Source organism: Sebastes fasciatus, assembly GCF_043250625.1.
Source record: "Sebastes fasciatus isolate fSebFas1 chromosome 3 unlocalized genomic scaffold, fSebFas1.pri SUPER_3_unloc_1, whole genome shotgun sequence".
Lineage (NCBI taxonomy): Eukaryota > Metazoa > Chordata > Actinopteri > Perciformes > Sebastidae > Sebastes > Sebastes fasciatus.
The window spans coordinates 8662-33759 of NW_027428112.1; the positions used below are offsets into that span (position 1 = coordinate 8662).

The window sequence follows — 25098 nt, forward strand, 5'->3', positions numbered from 1 at the left end:
AACATAAAAAACTATACAGAGTCCAGCAGAATATTTATTTATCTGCATTTAGAAAGCTCAAAATAACTATTAGAACTACGATGAGTTCATCCCCAGGAACCCGTCAGAACCGCTGCATGTCCTCTAGAACCTTTAGGAATGCATCAGCTGTCAGGAACCTTTTACAACCTTTAGACAAATAACAGAAATTATAGGAACCTGTGTAGGAACCTTTAGAAATCCATCAGGAGGGTTCATCTGTCAGAACCATCAGAACTTTTAGAAGCCTTTTACGTGGCAGTAGGCCTCCAACGAGGAGAAGACGATGTACATCAACCACAGGCTGAAGAACAGGCAGCTGGTGAGGATCTTGGGGACTCTGGGTCCGCCGAGCTCCCCGCCGATCTCGGGCCGGCGCCGGTATATGAGGACGAAGATGGTGATGAAGGCGAAGATGGTGAAGAGTGTGACGGAGAAGGCGAGTGTGCCCGGGTCGACTCTGAACTCCTGACCCTTAGAGTAGTGGTAGATGGCGGCGATGGACCAGGCCACGCCGATACCCAGGAAGACGTTGACGGCGTTACTTCCTGTCACGTTGCCGATGGAGGCGTCGGCGTATTGGTCCTGGATGGCGGACACCTTACTGGCGAAGGTGTCTGAGGCGGAGAGAAAGTGGAGAGGAGTGTTTTAGATCCATTAAGTTGCTGCAAACTTTCCAAACTAAAGCTGGACGGTTCACCTACAGTACCTCCTGATTCAATACCATCATGACACTTAGGAAGTTACCGCTTTTATGTGGTAGTCTGAGTAACGTGACGTCATATCCGTTCGGTATCCGTCAACCGAAACAAACCTCAGAAAGTCTAAAACGTTGGAGGGTCAGCGTGGATACGACCTGCACCCCCCCCCCATGTTAAATCCAGCGTGGTAAACACTACACATCCAGTAAAGGATGGAAACACTTTGGGTTTCACACATTGAAAGGAAAAGCAGAGCTAGACAGAGCAGAGCTAAAGCTGCATGCTAACTTCTAAAAAGGCCAAAATATGTCCGAAAAAAAATCTTTAAAAAAATAGAATGCCAAATATATTCAACAAAAGTCCGAAATATGTCAGAAAAAAAGGCCGCATTTGTCTGAATAAAAGTGTGAAAAATGTCCAAAAAAAGTGTGAAAAGTTAGCAGGAAACGTTATGGTGTGGAGGTAACGTTATGGTATGGCGGTAACGTTATGGTATGGCGGTAACGTTATGGTATGGCGGTAACGTGGCGGTCGAGCCGGCCGTCACTCTCGTCTCCGTGGTCAAATGGGCCGACGCTACGACTGTAGAGCACCCAGATACTGACATTTGTGTTCTCTGCATTGAAACGGCCCCGATGGAGCTGACCATGGATGGATAAAGAGAACGGAGCTGACGGGAGAGCTAGAGACCACCTTGGAGAAGTTAGAGGAAGTAGACACGTGGGACTACGTCCGCTTTTCAAAATAAGGTGTTAACAAAGGGAACTGTAGATACTAAATACATCTATGGAAATCAGATTGATGGATTATATTCACCAGAAGTATAAAACATTACAAATTAAAAAGAAAATCCCACTAATCTGTGAGGGAAATGTATTTGCTCTTTGATTTTTGGGTCTCTGGATAATAAATGTAATCAATAACTCCTGACAAAGACTGATATATTTGACTTCAGGACATCTCTGACTACAGACATGCTGGAAGTCAAAATTTTTTACTGAATTCATTTAGAGATTTTACAAAGTAAAAGTCGCTAGAAGTGTCTGATTCAACTTGTTCCCTTCATGGTCTAGTGGTAAAAAAGTTAACAACAATCACAATAAATCGTAATATTGAATCGCAATACTTAAAAATCACAATACATATCGAATCGGCATCAAGGTATGGTGACAGTATAGACTCAGGAGAGAGGTGTATCGTCCAGCTCTAGTAGGATGACGTCTCCGTTCCGTTTAAAGCTGTCGGACTCTGAATGTTTCACTAATCTTGTGAAGTTGTTTTTAGACAACAGCGTCTGCTAAATGAATGTTCTGTGTTTTACTGTAACTGAAGAGAGGTTTGTAACAGACCTGGTACAGATGTGCCCAGAGCTACGAACACCACCGCGGTGACGGAGTCTTTGAGGCCGACGGTGCAGCCGAAATGCGACGCCAGGTCGCCGATGACCGCCGTCAGCATGCCGATGACGGAGATGGAGACGACGAAGCACGCCCAGCCGTTCAGGTAGTCGGTGGGGGGGACTAAGGCGAACAGAAGCTTCCAGAAGACGGTGAGGAAGTGCATGACGTAGTCGAAACAGGAGGGCAGCTTCTCCTCGCCACATTCATCGTCGTCATCACCTGGGCAGGAGAGGGAGGCGGAGCCAGGGGTCAACAAGCTGGTCAGTTTCATCTACAAACACTTTTAATTCTGTGAGTCATAATGGAGCCTGATTTCTTTATCCGTCCTCGTCTGAACGACCCCTCCAACTACGAGAGGAAACAAACTGGGGTGACCTTCTTACCAGAGCTGACCGTGATGGCGTCCACAAACTGCTCTCTCCAGCTGTTGGTCCCGATCACCAGCGCCAGGTTGGTCTTCTTCAGGAGTTTATCCACGGTGCTCTGAAAAGGTCAAACAATGACACGGTCAGATTCTGTTCCTGCTGATCTTTTTACGGATCATCCCATCAGTTTGGTCATCTGAACACGGATGTTACGCTTTAGATTTGACTGTATGTGTTTATTTTAGGTTTCGTCAAAGATAACACGTTAACGCAGACATGTTTTAATGCCACTAATTTCTTAAACGCATCAACGCAACTTGTGATTTTTAGGTTGTAGCGGCTCAGTTTTAAAGGTAGAGTGAAGTTACTGGTATCATATCAAATCAGAAGTCAACGTGGTCGTCTGCGTCGTTTCTAAAGCCTCGGACACACCAGGAACGTCAGGAGCGCGTGGTGGCTGCGTAATTCACGCGTCGGATGTTCACACAAGCTGCATTTCAGCTGTGTGTCTGCTGTTTCTGTCAGCTCTTTCTTTCTATATAGAGTTTTCCTTTTAATGGCCATTCCATTATAAATATAATTTATATTTAGTTTAGACAGAGAAAGGTTAAGAAACGTGTGGTAAATTGTAAATAATAGTAATAATCCACAATTAAAACTCTGTACTGTATTCATTCATGGAGCTCTGCAAGTCACTGCATGTTCTAGAACACTGTCCGGCACATATTTCAGAATAAAAGCCTTGTGTTAACAAATGAAGAAATTCTGTCCACAGAAAAAACACTTACTGTCATGGCCATTTTCAAAGCGGTCTGGTTTGCCATGTTATGATTTGAGCATATTGTTTTATGCTAAATGCAGTACCTGTGAGGGTTTCTGGACAATATCTATCATTGTTTTGTGTTGTTAATTGATTTACAATAATAAATATATACATACATTTTGCATAAAGCAGCATATTTGCCCACTCCCATGTTGATAAGAGGATTAAATACTTGACAAATCTCCCTTTAAGGTTAATTTAAAACAGATAAAAAATATGCGATTAATCACGATTAACTATTTTAATTGATTGACAGCCCTAATATTTATTTTGATGTTTTAATTATGATACCATTTTAAAGGGAAACTGATCCCACCTTGAACTCGTACGACTCCTCGATGACGACCTCCAGTTTGATGTGCTCGCCCAGCATCGGTCGGCCCATCTCCGCGATCCGCCTCTCCTCCTCCTCCTTTTTGGTCAGAACCTCATCACCTCCCTCCTCTGGGGGGGGAGACAGAGAGACAGAGAGACAGAGAGACAGAGAGACAGAGAGACAGAGAGACAGATAGACAGATAGACAGAGAGGGTTTAATGGTAAAACTCATCATCACTGATGCTTCACAGTCAACAAGGATCAGAACAACACAGGAGGAGGGATGGGTGGATGGATTTCATGGAAGATAGATGAATGGAGATGGACAGATAGGTGGTGGACAGACAGATGGACGTACCTGTGATGTTGATGATGGCGGAGGGGGCGGGGTGGTCTCGTCCCTGGACCTTCCTGTAGACGTCTCCACCTGAACAGGGAACCAGAATCTGAACCTGAGCCAGAGAAAGTCCTGGAACACCACGGCCTCCGTACAACGACAACAACAACAACGACTAAAACATCTGGGAAAGATGAACGCTGTAAAAGGATGACTTTCATCCATTGAAGCCGGTTTTTAACTGGATGGAGGAACGCCAGCATCGGTGTTGGACAGACTCTGTGAGTGTTTAACGTCCGGCGGTGTGTTTCCACTCAGCCGTGTGGCGATGACGCTGGAACCTCAACAACATGATGAATAATCTGAGATTATGATAATAACAGCTGCTTCGTCTTCTTATGGATCCATGAAGCTGGAGAGAAACATGTTGACATGACCAACAGGAAGTTGGTCTGAAACTAAATTAAAAAAAAAAAACACAGAGCATGCTCAGTGAGACGTGACCTCAGAGGAAATGATTTCCCATCAGCCTCAGCGGTTGAAGAGGTCAGAGGTCGAGTCAGTCGGTGAAGAGAAGAGCATCATCGCACCACGGGGTCTGTGAGGTCAGCAGTGGCTGACGTGCAGCGTTGATGCGTGTAGTGAGGACCCTGGATGTTGACGGTAGAGTTCACTAACCCGAGCCGTCGTTGAGACCAATCAGATGTTTTTTTGGCGTAGAGCTTCAGACTTGTTGCGTTAACGCAAATTCATTTACAACAACTAATTTCTTCAAAGCAACTTGTGATTTTTAGGTTGTAACAGCTCAGTTTTAAAGCTAGAGTAAAGATACTGGTATCATAGTAAACTATAAAACCTGATGAATCCATCGGTACCAACCAGGTCAGACTAGCTTGTCATGAAGGAGGTTAAATAACGCTCCAAAGTTACACTAAATGTTGGAGAGGAAAAACTGTCATGTCCATTTTCAAAGGGGTCCCTTGACCTCTGACCTCCAGATCAGTGAATGTAAATGGGTTCTATGGGTACCCACGAGTCTCCCCTTTACAGACATGCCCACTTTATGATCATCACATGCAGTTTGGGGCAAGTCATAGTCAAGTCAGCACACTGACACACTGACAGCTGTTGTTGCCTGTTGGGCTGCAGTTTGCCATGTTATGATTGGAGCATATAGTTTTATGCTAAATGCAGTACCTGTGAGGGTTTCTGGATCAATAGCTGTCATTGTTTTGTGTTGTTAATTGATTTACAATAATAAATATATACATACATTTACATAAAGCAGCATATTTGTCCACTCCCATGTTGATAAGAGTATAAAATCTCCCTTTAAGAGACATTTTGAACAGATAAAAAAATGTGCGATTAAGTTGCGATTAAATATTATAATCAGTTGACGGCTCTAGTTTTTTATTCAACGTAACCTTCATTAGCGGTCGCTCGATATACTACGTCACTCGCCGCAGCCGTCCGCGGATTTACAAACGGATTTGTGTTACGTCAAAGTGAAACATAACCTGCAACAAAATACCTAATTTCCTTCCCAACATAATAGAGAATGCAGTTCAGTTGTATGGGAACGTAGTTTTTAGGAGAAATAAAGGAAAAACTTATAGAAGGGTAAAAGCATCTGTAAAACCCCAAATGACTCGGGCGTCGTTGAAATATTAGGATCTTATTGTGACGACAGATTAAAACCAACATACAGTCAAAGACGCTGCAGAGAAATTAACTTCAATGTTGGAGACAAATGATTTGCGCCGAGTTCATGGTGTTCTAAAATCCAAATTTGTTGACATTGGTTGATATTTATTTGTATTTGTGAACACCATAGATGACTCACGAATCGGATCCGTAAATCTCGTTTTTATTTGTTCTCACATTTGTCACCAGCATTGACACTAGTTTGTCTCCATATATTAGACGTCCGCTACCTGTTGTGATCCAGCCAGGAGAACATTTAAAATGTATAGATTGAATGATAAACGGGAGGTTTCACTGTGACGTGTTGGGGGGTGCATCTCTGTTATTGTACATGTTGTTGTTTTAAAGTGTAGAAACACTTTAAAGCAAACATTTCCACCTCTGAGAGGAGTCTTACCATAACGCTGTTGGTCTGGTAAGAAGTCAAACAGGATCAGTTAACTCAGATCAACAGGAAACGTTCCCGTATGACATCACTAGAAATGAGTCTGTGTTTGTGTTCACTCACCTGTTTTCACGAATCCACCTGAAAGATTAGAAAATATGAAACAGGAAGTCAACATTAGTTCTGATTTTACATTTTCATTCTTCATTTAAATAATATAGAAACTGTATTTGAATACTGGCGGAGATCTGATGAATGAATGAAGAAGACAGAACCAGAAACAGTCAGCAGGAAGATTAAAGCAGCTTACCGACTTCCTGAAGCAACATGGCTGAAGAGAAGAAACAAGACGAAGCAGAAAAACAAAAGAGATGAAAACAAACTAGAAGTTAAAGAAAGAACTCGACTCAGTTTAGTTTGGTTTGGTCTCATTTAAAATCATATCATCATTTTTCATCATCCCTCCAGTCCAGCAGTCAGCAACCTGCAGCTCTTTAGCCCCTCTCCAGTGGCTCCCTGTGGAGTTTTAACAATGGATATGAATAACTGTTTACATTTTTATTTGTCATTGTTGTAGGTCTATGTACTGTGAGTATTAGGGCCACATTGAAGAAAAAAGAAAATCTGAGATTTCGAGAATAAAGTCGTAATATTACGAGAATAAAGTCATAGGTTTACGAGAGTTATAATATTATAAAGTAGTAATTTTACATGTTATTTTCTTTTTTTCTCGTAATATTATGACTATTCTCGTAATATAACGATTTTTTTCTCGTTAAGTTATGACTTTATTCTCGTAATATTACGACTTTTTATTCTCCTAATATTATGACTATTCTCGTAATATAACGATTTTTTTTCTCGTTAAGTTATGACTTTATTCTCGTAATATTGCGATTTTTTTTCCGTAAAATTTTAACTTTATTCTCGTAATATAAAAAAAAAAATTCTCGTTAAGTTATGATTTTATTCTCGTAATATTAAGATTTTTTCCCCCTCAATGTGGCCCTAATACTCCGTAGTACATTTCTTTTTCCTTTTTTTTTGCCTAAAATGGCTCCGTTGATAGTAAAGGTCGCTGACCCCTGGTTTAGACAAACAAGTCATTTGTAACTGAAAATGATTTGTTTATGGCCGTTCATCTAGAAAATTCTCTGTCCTAATAAACCTGTACGTTAAACAGACATCATCAATCAAATCAAGATAAAGAAGAACTGGGCCCTGAACGCCACATTGATGAACATGAAGAGAAAACGTGTTGGACTGTGAGACGTAACGTCCCTGTGAGTTAAAACCTGTAAATACTGCTGACGGTCCTGGATGCTGTTTAGTGTTTAATGTGACATTAGACGAATACACACACAGGCAGGTTTAATACGACAGGGACAAACAGACAGTACACCTGTCCTCACCTGTCCTAAACTGTCCCACCATGTCCCAACCAGTCATAACCAGTCCCCTTCTGTCCTGTAAACAGTCCTAATTAGTCTCAACTTCTCTTGACTGGTCACTTGTCATAGTTAATCTTAACCAGTCCAAACCAGTTCTGACTGGTTCTATAAACCTTCCAATAATAGCTCTGACCAATAGGGTTGTAACACAACCGCGTCAAATGATATCAGCCGGTTGAATGGGCGTTATCAGTTTTTTTTATCAGCCTCATAGATCTGGGTTAGAGGGAGCCTGCTGCACCTACTAGTAGGTTCAGAATACAAGGAGACGACGCCGACCTCTAGCGGCCGTAGTGATTATAACAGGAGCGAAGGAGGAAGTCAGGTGACGTAGTATCGACCTCTTCTCCGTCAGTAACCATGGTGACGTGTTTAGTGGAGGCAGAATAATCCTCTGAACACGTTAGCTAACGCTGGCTAGTAAGTATTGTTGGCTTGTTTTTTTAACATTGGCTGAAGAGAATCCTAGTTTCTCTCAACATGTGCCGTCACTCACTCTCCAGGATCACCAGTGGGAGTGGAGAACGTTAACATGAACCAACGGGACCAGATTAGACCACTACGCCGCTGGAGACTACTGCAGGAGGAGGACACGGCTGGCTAACGTTAATTCTGCTCTCCTCCCGGTGAAGTCGTCTCCTGGCGGCGAGGAGTGAGGCAGAGGGACCGCGACCCGGCGCTGTCCTCTGTTGGACTCATTTCCTGTAGTATGGTGGAATTAGCAAGCTGGCTAACCAGCCAGTCACTAAATGAGTAACAACTTAATGCTTCATCCTCACACTCTGGTCTCAGCGTAGGTAAGCACCGTGCTATCACCAGATGAGGGACGACTTTGCTCGCCTCATTTTCTATGTTTCATGACAGCACGGTGGAATTAGCGAGCTAAGCTAGCTAAGTAGCCGGCGGTCCGACCAGCGGGCTGGTGGCCAACGGCAGCGCTGTAAAGATAAACTGAGGGCGTATAAATCTTTGGATCTCTATAGTTAACTATCCTTCAGTAAAGTCAGTCAGAAAGAGAGTCGGACAATATCGGTGAAGCGTTTCAGAGACGGAGAGAAAGGGTGGTGTAGCTCTAGAGCCTCGGACCACAGTTAGTCATCTCTAATGTTGTGATATCTGGATTCTGGCAGCCAACAACACAGCAAGAGGACATTTTAGATGTGTAACTTTAGCCCACTGCTAGTGTTAGTTAGCCTCCAGTCTTTCCTTTGTTTAGCCTCCAGCTAACACCGTGACCTCATCATGACCTCATTATGACCTCATCATGACCTCATCATGACCTCATGATGACCTCATTATGACCTCATCATGACCTCATTATGACCTCATCATGACCTCATCATGACCTCATGATGACGTTGGCTATAATGACGTTGGCTGGTGCAGTTTGGCCCGTCTGAAGCATCAGAACTGTCGTGATAACGGCTGATGGCGCCCAGTCAGTCGGCTGATTACATTGTGGTGAAGGAGGAGGCAGCACAGCGACAGTAACAGGAGCTAACAGGAGGAAAAGAGCGCCTCAAGGTAGAGGAAGGAAAAGTGAAAGGTCATCAGAGAGGTCAAGGTGCCTCTTCACACCTGTCCATCTCCTCTTGTTCCAACATGGCTCCTTCAGCTCTATGTAGAAGCTGGCCTGCTTATCGTACTCCTCGTGGTCAATTATACTAACTGCTATGGTCTTCCTGTGAACACAGTGGGGGGGGAGGTCAGGGGTCAGGGGTCAGGGGTCATGCATTAGTACACCAACACACATTCAAACACATTCATAGAGGCTGATAGATGCAGTATGACAGGACTCCGTCGTTATGGTGTCACCGTGGCAACGCCGTGGCAACAGGGATGAGCTCACCTCATCTGGCCTGCAGGGAGGAGGGACCGAACTCTGAGGTTAAAGTCACAATGAAACCTACACCTACACCTCGTGGTATCCAGTCAGACACACTGCTGATTTCATTTCTGAGGTTTTGACAATAAAGTTGCAAAGTAGGAGAAACTCTTTTAGTAAATGAAGTCAGAGCTTTTCAAGTCTTGGATGGACATGAAACTTATGGAGGACAGAACCTGCCAAAATAAAAAATAAATGAATGAATAAATAAATGACTCAATAAATAAATAAATGACTAAATAAATACATAAATACAAAAATAAATAAATAAATATGTCATTAAATGTAGCAAAAAATTATATTAAAAATAAATGTAGCCATTAATTGATGAAATGTGACATAAATTGATATTTCTTTACTTCTAAAGAAATGTAAAATGAAATGTATAAAGAAATGAACACCGAAATAAATAAGTTTGGGGAAATAAATAGATGGTTAATTGCGAAGGGAAAATGCAGAAATAAATAAATAATGCAATACGCAAATGACCCAATAACGGGTACTCCTTGATCTGACATTTTCAACTTAAATCAGTTGTTACAGTTGTCAAGACGCCGTCTATGCATCATGCTGGCATGGCACTGCTGATCTGATATTGATTGATTATCTCATCTCAATAACAAAGCTTGTTTTTCTTGAGCGTTAAATAAAATGCTGCGAGCGTGGCTGTTCTGGGCTTCCGTAGAGATTACTGTAAAAAAATGATGATTCTCAAGTTCTGCGGCATCTTTTTCTATGATTTCTACGTGGATTTATGGACTTACACATCCTGGGGAAGTGTAAGTCACACTGAATGATATCAGCCTGTTCACATTTCACTGAGTGATGAAGAGGAGGAGGAGGAGAGTTTTGATGCAGTGTGCTCTGACATTCATTGTGACTTTAACAGTCTAAATATCTCCGACAGATTGCTCGGTGTTGTTTCTCCCTGTGAGGTGTTAATGTGAGCTTGAGTTAACAGAGGTTAAAGGTCATTAGTGAAGAGGGCGGGGTTACAGCACAGGAAGGCGACGCCCCCACCTTTCCTCTCACTCATCTCCAGCAGCCGAGGCTCTCCCATCTCTAGGAAGAAGTTCTTGTTTTTCTCATATTCTTCATCATCAATTATATTGATCTGAATAGTTTTGCTGAAACAGAAAAAGCAGACGGACAGATAGAAAGGTTGCAGGAGGAGGAGAAGTGTGCAGACGTTCTGAAGTGATGAAGAAAACATGGTGGATAAAAGGTGGATGATGTCAGAGACGGTGTTGGAGGTGGTGGAGACGGCAGGAAAACAAAACAACATTTAGAGAAACATTTCCTGAAAGAGAAGCACTGATGGTGATTGGTTCAACTCCAACCCAGCCGACAGAAAAAATGTACCGTTTTACGTTTCTGCAAACCACGGATACGTTGAATGTCTACGTTTTTGAACCAGAAATAATAGTTTCATAAATACGTTTCATATCAGCCTCGTATCACACTTACAGAAATGCACAATATAACAACGTGATAAAAACATGGTTAACGTTTAGGCAATAAAACTGCTAGGTTAAGGTTAGAAAAAACATCATGGTTTGTGTTAAAACAATAACATAATAACGTAACGTAATAGTGTAACGACGTAACGTAATGACGTAACATAAGAATGTAACGTAACGTCACGTAACATAAGAATGTAACAACGTTATGTACACCGTAATATAACAACGTAAGGTAACGTCACTTAACAACTTAATGCAACAACGTAACGTAACAACGTAACGTAACAACGTAACGAAACAACATAACTTAACAGCGTAATGTAACAATGTAACACAACATAATGTAACAACGTAAGGTAACGTCACTTAACAACTTAATGCAACAACATAACGAAACAATGTAACAACGTAATGTAGCAATGTAACGTAATGTAACAACGTAATGTAACAATGTAACGTAACAATGTAATGTAATGTAACAACGTAAGGTAACGTCACTTAACAACTTAATGCAACAACATAACGAAACAATGTAACAACGCAATGTAACAACGTAATGTAACAATGTAACGTAACACCGTAATGTAACAGCGTAATATAACAACGTAAGGTCACGTAACGTCACGTAACGTCACGCAACAACATAACGTAACAACGTCACGCAACAATGTAACGATCATGAATAAATAGCAAACGCCCAAAATGCCGAACTTGAGGCTTCAAAACGGCAGTCCACAAACCGACGGGTGACGTCACGGTGACTACGTCCACTTCTGATATTCAGTCCGTGGCTGCACTACGTCAGTTGCTTTGAGACAATGCAGAAACGTCGACATTCAACGTATCCGTTGTTTGCAGAAATGTCAGTATCTGACATAATCGTATATTTGACACTTGGACTTGTGGTCAGTTCACGTTCCAGCTGCAGATGGATCAGTGATACAGGAACAGGAACCAGAAGACCAGCTGGTGATTAGATTAAAGACGAGTGTTGAGTTTCCAGTTCAGACCAGTTTGATTTCAGGTCACAACATGATCCAACATGAAGAAAGTGATGACACAGTTGGTTTGTTCTGCCTTCAGTGTTGGAGGCTTCACCGGGCTGCAGGCTACAGCAGCCCTCATTGGACAGATCCACTGAGTGTGTGTGTGTGTGTGTGTGTGTGTGTGTGTGTGTGTGTGTGTGTGTGTGTGTGTGTGCATGCGCGCCAGCGGCGTGGAAACAGAAAGTCGCCTTCATCCATTTCCATGTTTATTTAATACCAGCAGATTGATGGTTTGGAGGTTTCAGGACACGTTCTTTGGTCACAGTTTTAGAAAACGTCGACCAAACTAAAGAATAAGAGTTGATATCCTGATTGATATTAAACGACCTGAAGATGATTTAAAACAGTTATTAAGGGGGACTAAAACTAGGAGCTAAAAGAGGCTAAAAAACTGTTTCTCTGCGTTCACAACCAAAGACATGTTACTCTAACACGGAGTCACTAGATTTAATATTAATATTAGTGGATCTGCTCATTATCTCTGCATCTTTGACTGGAGCCAGATCAGTTTTCTGTAGAGGGAAACCGACAGAAGTGGAAATAAAGCGCATGGTGAGGTTTGGACGGTGGCTGCCGGCCAGCGGCGACCTCCCTCGTGGTCGACGCCGCTGAGAGGAACCAGCTGCATCTGTCTGCTTTATGGGCTGAGCTCTGGACGATGAGCAGGATCCCACTGCTGCTCAACGCCGGCTGCCTAATAAGGAAGAGAGCTGCGTGATGTTTATCTGCTGTCATGCCAGGAGCCCGTTAGGACTAACAGCGGGACAAAAGACATCTGAGACACCCAGCTGGAGATCCTCTCGCACTCAGAGAGAAGATGGAACAAGTGGGAGAAACAGAAAGTCTGCAGCCGGTCAACAAACATCCAACAACCACTTCAACCCCGACAACAACATTGGAAACACACGCTTAAAACAAATTAAATATGGTCTGTCACTAATATAAAGGGGGACTCACAAGAGATGGATTAACAACACTGAGGGGCGAATTCACAAAAAGATTGTGGGGCGTTTGTGGCCGCTAAACCTGCACTAATAAGACAAACAGAAACCACAGAGCACCGCAGAGGGTGAAATGAACCCCTAAAGGCCGTTACACATCGAGGGCGTGACGAATAAACACGAAAGTTCTAAATACTCGCCTGACAATATTACCCATCAAAACCATTCATACCATCAGCGATGCAAATTGAATTTTTGAAATTGCAACAATGAATAAAAAATAAATGCCAAAATAAAAATAAATCCATAAATAAATAAAAGGGGAAATTAAAGAGAAGAGTAAATACAAGATAAATAAATAAAGAAGCTAATTAAAACAGATATATCAATTTATGTCACATTTTATCAATTAATTAATACATTTACTTTTAATATTTGTTTACTACATTTAATGACATATTTATTCATTTATCAAGTCATTTATTTATTTATTTTTGATTTTGGCAGCTTCCCTCCTCCATACAGTTAGCAGACAAGTCAAAAATCAAACTAACTATCACATCAATGAAAACAATGTTGGTTAAATCATTAAAATGGAACGTAAAAAGAAACAAGAATATTTATATTTTTCCTTTAACCTCCAAAAACATTTTTTTAATTCATTTGTTGATAAAATGAATTGAAACTTAATTTATTTGACTCTTCTGTTTGTCTATTTAAATGTTCCTCTGGGATAAATCGATAAATGGTTAAATGCTAAATAAATAGAGAAGTAAAGGAGCTAAAGACTAAAATGATCGATTGAACGATAAATAGGAGAGTAAAATAAATCAAGTTTTAATTAAATGACCTCTGAAGCTGACTGGTTATAATATCTCATTTATTTAATCTGCAACAACAACAACACAGATTATTTATTAGCTGCAGTTTGAGCTCATCTGGAGGAAAGACGTCACTCAACCACCATGAAACTGTTAGCAAACACATTAAAACACGCTGCTGCTGCTGAAACACCGGCGACCAATCAGATGTGACGGATGTTAGTCAGCTGTCAGAGGTTTGATGGAAGCTAACAGGAAGTGATCTCTGAGCTCTGCCGTAACCTGATCGCACTCAAATAATCCCGTCCACATAAACAGCAGCAGAGTGAAGCTCCTGTCTCACAGAGCAGCTCTGAACGGACCCAAAGATCCTCTCTGGGATTCTCCAACAGTGTTCACGTCAAGAGTGAAGCTAATCTTCACCTTACTTTACTGGCGTGAGTTGGACCGCCGCTATCACCTGTTCATTCTCTCTAGACGCTCCGGAGAGGAGGAGGAGCTTGTCTCCATAGATACCAACAACTTTTCCTCCATCAGCCATGGAAGAAATCACCACTGTTGCTGCTTTGTCTATATTGGTGAAGTCCCAAAAAAGAAAACCAAACGCCGTCGTGTCTGGGTTCATAACGTCACCCGGCGGCGAGCTGTATTCACATACAGTGACTGTATCTAGCAGCCTCACGTCTCTACTGCGGTATGAACCCAAAATAAACAGATTGTGCTGTGATTTAATATCAATAACCAGATCAAAATGATGCTGAAATAACTACATAATGATGCTGATTAGTAAAGAGTCTGAATTCATGCTTTGTCAGGTCTGTTACCATGACGACAAGCAAACAACCTTTAAAATGCTTGTTTTCTGAATGGAGTCTGGATTGATCAGCGCCAGGATATGCAGCTGCTCCATCAACACTCAACATGACGTCATCTAGAGACGTTGTTGTTTCTACCAGAGACAGTCTGTGGTTTCTGGTCTCTGTACAGATGTGATGGACTATCGTAGCTCTGGGTGACCACAGACGCATACTACTAGCTTCTCCAGACCAACAGAGGTTTCCTGTGTCTTGTTTCCCGGCGGCTGAGTGGCGTAACAACAACAAGACTCTTAGTTTCAGATGTTTATACACTAAATAAACTAATAATATATTATTCCATTTCTGCCATTAGATCCCTCTAATTGGTCCTTTAATACAAGCCCACATAATGTATTGTACATGGAGATTATTAAGACACTAATATTGATAAGTGAATATCAACAATGAATAAATGTGCAGCTGATGAATGGGTCCAACTAGCTGGTCGTATCCGGCTGACGGCTGATATCTATATAAGGCCGTCCCAGCAGGATGAATGTAGGGCAGCGTCCTCATCAATACTCTGAGACAGAGGACCAGCGTGGCACCTTTTCCATTTCACTTCCTTCTCAGCCAGCGGCCGTGTTTATGCTCTGGAAATAAACCTGTTGTCACGACATTCCTGCTGCCGGCAGACATGGAAAGAGTCTGCAGCCTGCAGCCGCTATGTGAGGCATGTAAACCTGTCACATGACCCACTGGAGGCGGAGCTACGGTCCTAAATCCCTGATCATCAATACTTTCTATCTCACAGCCTGCTGCTGATTCACTGGGTATTGAGCCTCGGTGCTTTCAGTGAAGAAACCAACTGACACGTTCTCATTCTTTTACTATTCTTTGATTTCCTGATTTAAACCACAAATGTAGATGTTATTTCATTCAAACTAAGTTCTTGTGTTCAGACAACATGAGGCAGTGATGACCTATTCCTTTACTTTGGTGAAAACATTTTTGTTCCTCAAAGTGTCTAAAAAAAGTACAGTTTTTGTATCTGTGCCAAAAAAAAGCAGTTTTAATTTTGGCAGCTATTTCAGATCTGTGGTTCCTTCAGATGTGGTGGTCTTTACCGTGTTCACCAGTAGAGTTCACCAGTAGAGTCCTTATTCACGACCTCCGGAAGTGGAACGTTTCTGAAAGAGTTCAGGACTTGTGACATGCTTTATCGTGTTGATAGAAACGGTGCATAATAAGTTAATGTATTGTAATTTTAGTCGTATATTGTTTTTCTTCGTAATTCTAAAATATGTCTGAGGAAAATGTTATTCCCAACGACCTGATCTTTCTCCTCTGTCTCATTATGTCTTTAAATTTCCTGCATTTATGTTACCTACTTGCTAGTTTGCCAAATCGTTAGCCTCTGTGGCTTCTAGACGCCGACTGAAACGTTAATATTGCCGTTGCTTAGCAGCGGTGTTCTGACCACTTAACCACTTGAAATAGGGATGCTCATTTTGAAAAATTGTCTTAACCGATAACCGACCCTCGTTAACCGATTATTAACCGTTAACCTACAAGATTTGTGCCTCGCATGCAGCGATGTACCAGCTGCAGGAGCACAACAGATATTCATTGACGGGATTAATTAACTCAAAAGCTGAGTGGCTCAGAGGAGCGGCTCGTCTCTTTAAGGAGGAAAGCTGGTCCACCTTAACAGCCCACCTTAAGAGGCGGAGCCGGAGTTGCAGGATACAGGAAGTTGGCTCCGGTCTCTCTCTTCAGTATTTACATGATTCATTCACTGGAGATTTGAGGGAAGATTTGTACTTACAAGATCTCGTCGTTCTCAAACTCCAGGACTCCATGTGTGTCCTCAAAGTCCTCGCCGCCTCCTTTAGCCGTCCCCTCCATGGTTTTGTACGGCACCACCACAACGCCACGAGCTCCCGAGGTCCGGATCACCTTCACCTCCATCACCCCAATGCTCTCGCTCACGGTCACCGCCGGCTCCTCGAACGTAAAGATCCCGGCGTGGTCGTCATCAAAGATGGTGACGGTGGCCGTGCACGGCAGACCTAAACTTGCCAGGGCGTCCACGTGGTTTGCCTTGCACTCGTCTGAGCCTGCGCCCTCTGATATGACCTTCACATTGCTAAGGTGAACCAGGAAATGCTCATCCTCCTCAAAGATGTCGTCATCAATTATGTCAATGCGGATTTCCTTTTCGGTCTCGCCTGGTTTGAACATGATAGTTCCTTCAGTGAACCGGTAATCTGAGCCGGCATTTGCGGTTCCATCTTCAGTCCGGTAATCCACTGAGACGGTGCTCGTTAGGTCTCCGCCACGGCGCACAACATTCAGCGCTACACTGCCACAGTTCTCCAGACACTGGTAGGTACCAGGGTCAAAGAACACCTTGGAGGAAAAGTCGTTGAGTGAAACCTCGGAGCAGATGTCGTGCTGGTTGGCCCTCTTGGCTTGGTCAGCGGCGTGCTTCTTCAGGATGTTGCCTGCTCCCGTCATGATCCTGGTCGCCTGACAGCGGTAGAAAGCCCGACTCTTCTGTTGCTGGGATAAAACTTGGTAATTGGCGAGCTCCATCAACTGCTCCATCTCCTTCTCAGGATGTTTCTGTTTCAGCTCCTTCAGGATCCTGGCCACCTCTCTGCGGGAGTCCTCCTCGTCCAGCTCCTTAAAATCAAACTCCTCTCCGTGGGAGTTGAGCATTCTCCCTTCCATTTCGATGTCGACCTTCGAGGGAAGCTCTGGTTCTCCCTCTGTTTCGATGATCATCCCTTTCTGCTTCCCTGCTCTGTATCGTTTGTACATGTATTTGTAGAAAAGAAGTCGTCGATCAGCCACGTAGGCGAGTCCAACACACAGGGGGAAGAAGAAGAGCGTGACCAGCCCCTCCCATATCTCAACAACTCCCGGAGAAAAGACGGCCAGGATCAGGTAAAGCCAGATGTATGCAAAGACGCTCCAGGTGGCGGTGATGAAGAACACCCTGAGGTGCTTCACCTTCCTGGTTTCTCCTTCAGGGATCACAGATACACAGAGGCCAATGATGACAAACATGTTGAAGGCGGCACTTCCTACGATGGTGTTAGGGCCCAGCTGGCCGGCGTTAAAGTTGTGACCGCAAACCTCCACGACGGACAGGAGGATCTCTGGGGCGGAGGAGCCCAGCGCCATCAGGGTCAGGTTGGACACCGTTTCGTTCCAGATGCGCACCGTTGTGGTGATCTTCTCACCGTTTGGTTTCTTGATGGTGATCTGTCTCTCCTGGGAGGTGATGACCTCAATGGATGCCATGAAGCGGTCAGCGATGATGGAGACACCCAAGAACATGTAAAACAACCCCACAAAGTAAATGGTGGCTCTGGCGAGGCGGTCGGTGAAGGCGGGGTTTTCTGGCTTCCATACTGGCAGGATAACGCCTTCAACGCAGCCGGTGGCACCTCCACATTTGGTGCTGTTGCTGAGCGTGTTGTTGGACGCCAGAGAAGAGCCTCCGGCTGCAGAATATGGAAGCTCAGTTAAGATGATGGTCAACAAGGAGAGCAGCTGATAGGTGGAGATCAGGGATGAGGTCCCGGCTCGGCTCATGGTGACACTCGAGCTCCTTTAAACCTGCGAGACACAGAAGGAGACTCTTTGGTTTCTGTTGGATCGTGTTTGGAACTGGACTTGAATGGATCTGCTCCACTTCCCTTAAACTGAAAATCTTTTCCTTCTCTGGGACACTAAATCTAACTGTAGATGTTGTGAATGTTCACATATGATTTTAAAACAAGATGTTCTTAATACTGATTTCTACAATCTTTCTCAAAAGTAATTTACTAGTAATTCAGACTATTCTCGTACACCGTTCCAAACCATTCTCACTCCCAACTCTCAGATACCGCCGCCTCGGTATCAGAAACCGACCCAAAGGGTTCCCCTCTAGCGTTACTGTTGGACGGACCAGAGATGGCGTGTCACTCCACGCTCGTTACATGCATAGTGTCCTTTCAAAATAAACTTCTGTTTTCACAGGAAGTTAGGTTTAGGCAACACAACCACTTAGGCTGGGACGATTCACCTATCTCCCGATTCAATACTATCATGATCACTATCAATATGTATTGTGATTTTTAAGTATTGCGATTCGATATTCTGATTTATTGTGATTTCTATTAACTTGTTTACCTCTAGACCATGAAGGGAACAAGTTGAATCATACACTTCTTGGGACTTTTACTTTGGAAAATCTCTAAATGAATCCAGTATAAATGTTTGTTTTTCAGCATGTATGTAGTCAGAGATGTCCTGAAGTCAAATATATCAGGATCATTGTCAGGAATTATTGATTACATTTATTATCCAGCAACCTAAAAATCTTAGATTAAAGACATTTTCCTCACAGATTAATGGGATTTTCTTTTTAATTTATAATGTTTTATACTTCTGGTGAATATAATCCATCAATCTGATTTCCATAGATGTATTTTGTATCTACAGTTCCCTTTGTTAACACCTTATTTTGAAAAGCGGACGTAGTCCCACGTGTCTACTTCCTCTAACTTCTCCAAGGTGGTCTCTAGCTCTCCCGTCAGCTCCGTTCTCTTTATCCATCCATGGTCAGCTCCATCGGGGCCGTTTCAATGCAGAGAACACAAATGTCAGTATCTGGGTGCTCTACAGTCGTAGCGTCGGACCATTTGACCACGGAGACGAGAGCGACGGCCGGCTCCACCGCCACGTTACCGCGATACGATAACGTTTCCTGTCCGTGACAGAGTTAGCATGCAGCTTTGGCTCTGCTCTGTGTAGCTCTGCTTTTCCTGTCAATGTGTGAAACCCAAAGTGTTTCCATCCTTTACTGGATGTGTAGTGTTTACCACGCTGGATTTAACATGGGAGGGTGCAGGTCGTATCCACGACGACCCTCCAACGTTTTAGACTCTCTGAGGTTTGTTTTGGTTGACGGATACGGAACGGATATGACGTCACGTTACTCAGACTACCACAATAAAAGCGGTAACTGCCTTCTACCTCCGCATAGACTCAGATGAAGCAAATATATCGATTCTGGCATTAAAACATCGATTTAAAAATCGTTAAAGAAAAAATCACGATACATAGGTGAATGGATTTTTTTCCCACCCCTACTGTCCACTTAGTTCGAGTTAGGAAATGTTCTTGGTTGACGTCAACTTCACTGACTAATGACTCACAGGACTGACGATACCGACGAGTCATGTGACTAAAGACTGATGCGACAAATTAAGTCAACGTTACTTTTAGTTTGACGGGACGTGAACAGCCGTCTCCTGGTTGAAAGTCTTGTGTTTGTTTGACTCGTCCCCATCCCGCCCTGAACGCACTGAACATATTGTTTTATGCTAAATGCAGTACCTGTGAGGGTTTCTGGACAATATCTGTCATTGATTTGTGTTAATTGATTTCTAATAATAAATATATACATACATTTGCATAAAGCAGCATATTTGTCCACTCCCATGTTGATAAGAGGATTAAATACTTGACTAATCTCCCTTTAAGGAACATTTAGAACAGATACAAAATGTGTCCTTAATTTACGATTAAATATATTTTATTATTATAATATATATTAAATATTTTAATCGATTAACCGTCCTAGTGATAATGCAAATAATCCCTAGTTAGTTAGATACTTTATTTTAGAACAAAATCTATTAGTCCTTTTATAAGTCACATTAATTAACATTAAATTGTTATTAATATCAGACTGGATATTTATCAAAAGAATTTAATTTAAGTGAGAATTTAAAACAACTTGTTCCTACATACATTTTTAAGGACACCATAAACATGATTATATGCATCAGTAATACATCATAATACCATATAATATACTGTATTATAACATCAAATATACTGCTATACTACCTGCTCTATTGCAGTATTATCCTTTACGATAACACAGTTACACATCAGACTGTATATAAAGTACTCTACTAATACTACTACTACTACTACTAGTACTACTAATACTACTACTACTACTACTACTGTGTAGATTGAATTCAGAAACCTACCGTCACTCAAACAGTTTCAGGATCTGACAGAAGAAAAAAACAACAACGGGACTTTTTTATCTAAATCTGAAACACAAAGACGAGAGAAGAGTTTTCATTGTGGAGCAGAAACTAAACGTTAATTAAGCATCAAGTTCTTCTTGTTCTTCTTCTTCTGCTGCTGTGAAACAATTAAAACCCGTCAGACGAGAGACAGAGACACCGTCACCAGTAAACCTCTACACTGACTGTTCAACACCAACCTCCTCCTCCTCCTCCTCCTCCTCCTCCTCCTACTGCATGTGATTATCATAAAGTGGGCATGTCTGTAAAGGGGAGACTCGTGGGTACCCATAGAACCCATTTACATTCACTGATCTGGAGGTCAGAGGTCAAGGGACCCCTTTGGAAATGCACAACAGTTTTTTCCTCGCTAAAATTTAGCGTAACTTTGGAGCGTTATTTAACCTCCTTCATGACCAGCTAGTCTGACCTGGTTGGTACCGATGGATTCATCAGGTTTTATAGTTTACTCTGATACCAGTTATCTTCACTCTAGCTTTAAAACTGCGTTATTAAATTGTGTTAATGCATTAAAGAAATAAAACTAATTTGCATTAACGAGTTATTATTGTGTTAACTTTGACAGCTCTAGTTGTTATAGTGACCCGGCCGTATATAAAGCAGCTGTATTTATTCCCATCTCTACCAGCTGCAACATTAATACACATTACACATCAATGCTTCAATAATCATAATATCCAATAATATACTACATATATTCTGCATAATGAGTACTTTTGGTACTTTAAGTATATTTTAATACTAATAGTTCTGGACTTTCACTTCCAGTTCCACAAAAGAGACATTTCCTCTCTAAACTAGAGAAAACAAATTTGTGTTTCACAACTTCTTTCTTCCATTATGTCCCTCAGATTTATATCTAGTGACCCATTGGAGGGCACGACCCCTAGGTTGGGAACCACTGGACTAAACTAGCTAATAAAACTAGCTCCACCTTCACTAGCTACAACCGATGTGTTAATACATCAGTAACGAGTACTTTTACTTTTGATATGTTAAGTACATTTTGCTGCAACCTAAAAATCACAAGTCGCGTTAACACGTTATCACGTTATCGCGTTATCGCGTTATCGCGTTATCGCGTTATCACGTTATCACGTTATCACGTTAACTTTGACAGCCCTAGTTATATAATATATCAACGTAAAGGTCTGTATGTGTCTGGTGTGTAACAAGGAACAGGAATCGTGGAGCATTCTGGAGCGTCGGTGCCATTTTGGGGGGGATAACGTACGAAGCGAGCAGCAGGTTTTTACTCCGTCTACTGGAGGTAATACTCCGTCTACTGGAGGTAATACTCCGTCTACTGGAGGTAATACACCGTCTGCTGGAGGTAATACACCGTCTGCTGGAGGTAATACACCGTCTACTGGAGGTAATACTCCGTCTACTTGGAGGTAATACGCCGTCTACTGGAGGTAATACTCCGTCTACTTGGAGGTAATACGCCGTCTACTGGAGGTAATACTCCGTCTACTTGGAGGTAATACGCCGTCTGCTGGAGGTAATACTCCGTCTACTGGAGGTAATACACCGTCTGCTGGAGGTAATACACCGTCTACTGGAGGTAATACACCATCTACTGGAGGTAATACACCGTCTGCTGGAGGTAATACACCGTCTGCTGGAGGTAATACACCGTCTGCTGGAGGTAATACACCGTCTGCTGGAGGTAATACACCGTCTGCTGGAGGTAATACACCGTCTACTGGAGGTAATACTCCGTCTGCTGGAGGTAATACACCGTCTGCTGGAGGTAATACACCGTCTACTGGAGGTAATACTCCGTCTGCTGGAGGTAATACTCCGTCTGCTGGAGGTAATACTCCGTCTGCTGGAGGTAATACTCCGTCTGCTGGAGGTAATACACTTTCTAATGGAGGTAATACAACGTCCACTGGAGGTAATACACCGTCTACTGGAGGTAATACTCCGTCTGCTGGAGGTAATACACCGTCTGCTGGAGGTAATACTCCGTCTGCTGGAGGTAATACTCCGTCTGCTGGAGGTAATACTCCGTCTGCTGGAGGTAATACACTTTCTAATGGAGGTAATACAACGTCCACTGGAGGTAATACACCGTCTACTGGAGGTAATACTCCGTCTACTGGAGGTAATACTCCGTCTGCTGGAGGTAATACTCCGTCTGCTGGAGGTAATACACTGACTGCTGGAGGTAATACACCGTCTGCTGGAGGTAATACACCGACTACTGGAGGTAATACACTGACTACTGGAGGTAATACACCGTCTACTGGAGGTAATACACTGACTACTGGAGGTAATACACCGTCTACTGGAGGTAATACACTGACTACTGGAGGTAATACACTGACTACTGGAGGTAATACACCGTCTACTGGAGGTAATACACCGTCTATCATACAACTAAACTGAGAAACACCTGAACTATCCCTTTAATAACTCTGATTATCTGACATCATCTGAAATGAATAAAGAACAATCATACATCATCATCATCATTTGGACTTTACAACCTGACTCATAACATTAACTGTAAAACATCATCACTGTAATACATTTTCTACGTGAATGAACAAAAACATGATGTCTTTTAGTACCTGACATAAAGATAACTGCACAATCAGATCTTTACTACTACGACTAGAATACTACTACTCCTTCTCTACTTCTCTACAAACACATTATGAGCTCATTACTGCAAGATTATTTAGATAACCGCTTAGCAACATTACCACAACATCGTCCCAACGTTTAAACAGCATCACTCTCACAATACAACAGTACTACTATACTACTACAACAGTACTACATCAGTACCAGCTCCCTACCAGCAGCAGCATCATCATCTCCTCCACAGCTGGATGAAACCTGCAGCTGGATGAACAAACTGAGTGAATTCTGCTCCTCGTCGTCCGGTCTGAGCGCCGGTACTCACCTCGCCAGCAGCAGCAGGAGAAGAGGAGTGCGTGGAGGAGGGAGAGCGGCGTCCGATAACTGCTCTAAATTTAACAGAAACACACATTGTTCTAAACATGGCCGCATAGCTGCCGGTGAGCTGCTTATCGTCGCCCTCCCAGCGGGCCATGGCCATACAAGGCTCTGCGGGGCCCGGGGCCATCCAGCAGCTCCTCATCCTCGCCGACACGTGGGAGAGATAACGGCTACCAGCTAACGGTAACGCCGACGGGCCACAACAGGCAGGAATGCTGGGATAAGTGTCCCCCCCCCCCCTCACAACAGTGATTTTCCACTCAGAGAAGTTGACATCCAGAGACCTGCAGACCCCACGAGGTCCTGAGGACGTTCAACAGGAAGTCTGTAATGAACCTCAACGTCACGTCGGAGCTGATGCAACCACGACTCAACTCAAGGTCGAGGCAGACGGCCGTCCACCCGGAGCCTGATTCTGGTTCTGCCCGAGGTTTCTACCCGCTGATGGGGAGTTTTTCTTACCACTGTCGTACCTGGTGCTCGTTAGAGGATCTCTAGATTATACAGTAGACGGTTTAGAGCTGCTCTATATGAAAAGTGCCTCCAGATAAATTCTCTTATGATTTGACGCTGTATAAAGATGAATTGAAATGAATTGAATTGAACTCCTGAGAGCTCTGCACTGGCTGTGCAGATGTTTTCCTCTGGGCAGAGACAACCCAGTCTCACAGGAAGGCGTATAAAAACCACCACATTACACGACATTCAGCGTGTCAACAGGACGCATTTTAGCTTTTTCGTGTGTCATTTGTACGCCACACAAACGTCCGCAGCTCAGACAAGAAAACCACTTAGTTAGGGTTAGGGAAAACATCATGGTTGGGCTTAAAATAAGTACGTAAACTAAGTTAAAATAGTATGTGAACTAAGTAAACTAAGTACGTAAACAAGTAAAATAAGTACGTAAACTAAGTTAAAATAATACGTAAACTAGGTAAAATAAGTAAAATAGTACGTAAACTAAGTAAAATAAGTAAAATAGTACGTAAACTAAGTAAAATAAGTAAAATAGTACGTAAACTAAGTTTAATAAGTACATAAACTAAGTTTAATAAGTACGTAAAATAAGTATGTAAACTAAGTTATGTAAACTAATACTAGTATGTAACTAATAATAGTATGTAAACTAAGTAAGATAAGTATGTAAAATACGTACGGAAACTAACTAAGTTTATTTTTCACATTACTTTTCGTAGGTATGAATGGTTTTGTGCACGTTGTAGTAACTCAGTTTTCACAATGTTGACATTTTACACATCTTTTTTTTTTTTTTTAAGCTGATATCGCGTCCAGGTCTAGATCAACATTCAGGGCTTTAAGAAGAAAACTCTCATTCTGCAGAAGTCCATTAATTCATATACAGTCTATAGGAAGGTCCACTAATAAAACGCTTCATATTGTAAAGGATGTGGTTGTGAAGAGAAGAGAGTAAACCTTCTCTAGGATCAGGATCAGGATCAGGATCAGGATCAGGATCAGGACCAAACAGTCCAACAGACGGAACACAGCTGCTTCTAATAAACACTATAACACACAGAGAG

General features: G+C 42.5%; 1 protein-coding gene and 1 long non-coding RNA gene across 8 annotated transcripts; both read right to left on the reverse strand.

Moving 5' to 3' along the window:
• Positions 1–16: 16 nt before the first annotated feature.
• On the reverse strand, positions 17–23654 carry slc8a1a (solute carrier family 8 member 1a). 7 transcript variants are annotated; one of them, XM_074627930.1, is made up of 10 exons: positions 23502–23654; positions 16285–18086; positions 10409–10515; positions 6363–6383; positions 6176–6193; positions 3982–4050; positions 3624–3751; positions 2503–2602; positions 2069–2338; positions 17–635 (listed from the first exon to the last, which is right to left on the reverse strand). In XM_074627930.1, exons 2-10 carry the CDS (start codon positions 18060–18062, stop codon positions 259–261), a joined length of 2868 nt encoding a protein of 955 aa, XP_074484031.1. In that variant the 5' UTR covers positions 18063–18086; positions 23502–23654; the 3' UTR covers positions 17–258. The 7 variants fall into 7 exon arrangements, with proteins under 7 accessions (XP_074484031.1, XP_074484029.1, XP_074484028.1 ...); XM_074627928.1 differs by having other exon boundaries at positions 16285–18075; positions 23498–23637; XM_074627927.1 differs by having other exon boundaries at positions 23395–23548.
• On the reverse strand, positions 7115–9072 carry LOC141763488 (uncharacterized). The gene is made up of 2 exons (XR_012593080.1): positions 8806–9072; positions 7115–8739 (listed from the first exon to the last, which is right to left on the reverse strand). It is a non-coding gene; the product is annotated as an uncharacterized LOC141763488 (long non-coding RNA).
• Positions 23655–25098: the final 1444 nt, after the last annotated feature.

What these genes read in the sequence shown, in the direction of transcription:
- slc8a1a (XM_074627930.1), bottom strand. Translation starts at nt 18,062, where the DNA reads ATGAGCCGAGCCGGGACCTCATCCCTGATCTCCACCTATCAGCTGCTC. An exon ending in TTTGAGAACGACGAGATCTT is followed by an intron (nt 10,516 to 16,284) that starts GTAAGTACAAAT and finishes TTTCTGTTTCAG; the next exon opens with CAAAACTATTCAGATCAATA. An exon ending in CGCCATCACGGTCAGCTCTG is followed by an intron (nt 2,339 to 2,502) that starts GTAAGAAGGTCA and finishes TCTCCTGCCCAG; the next exon opens with GTGATGACGACGATGAATGT.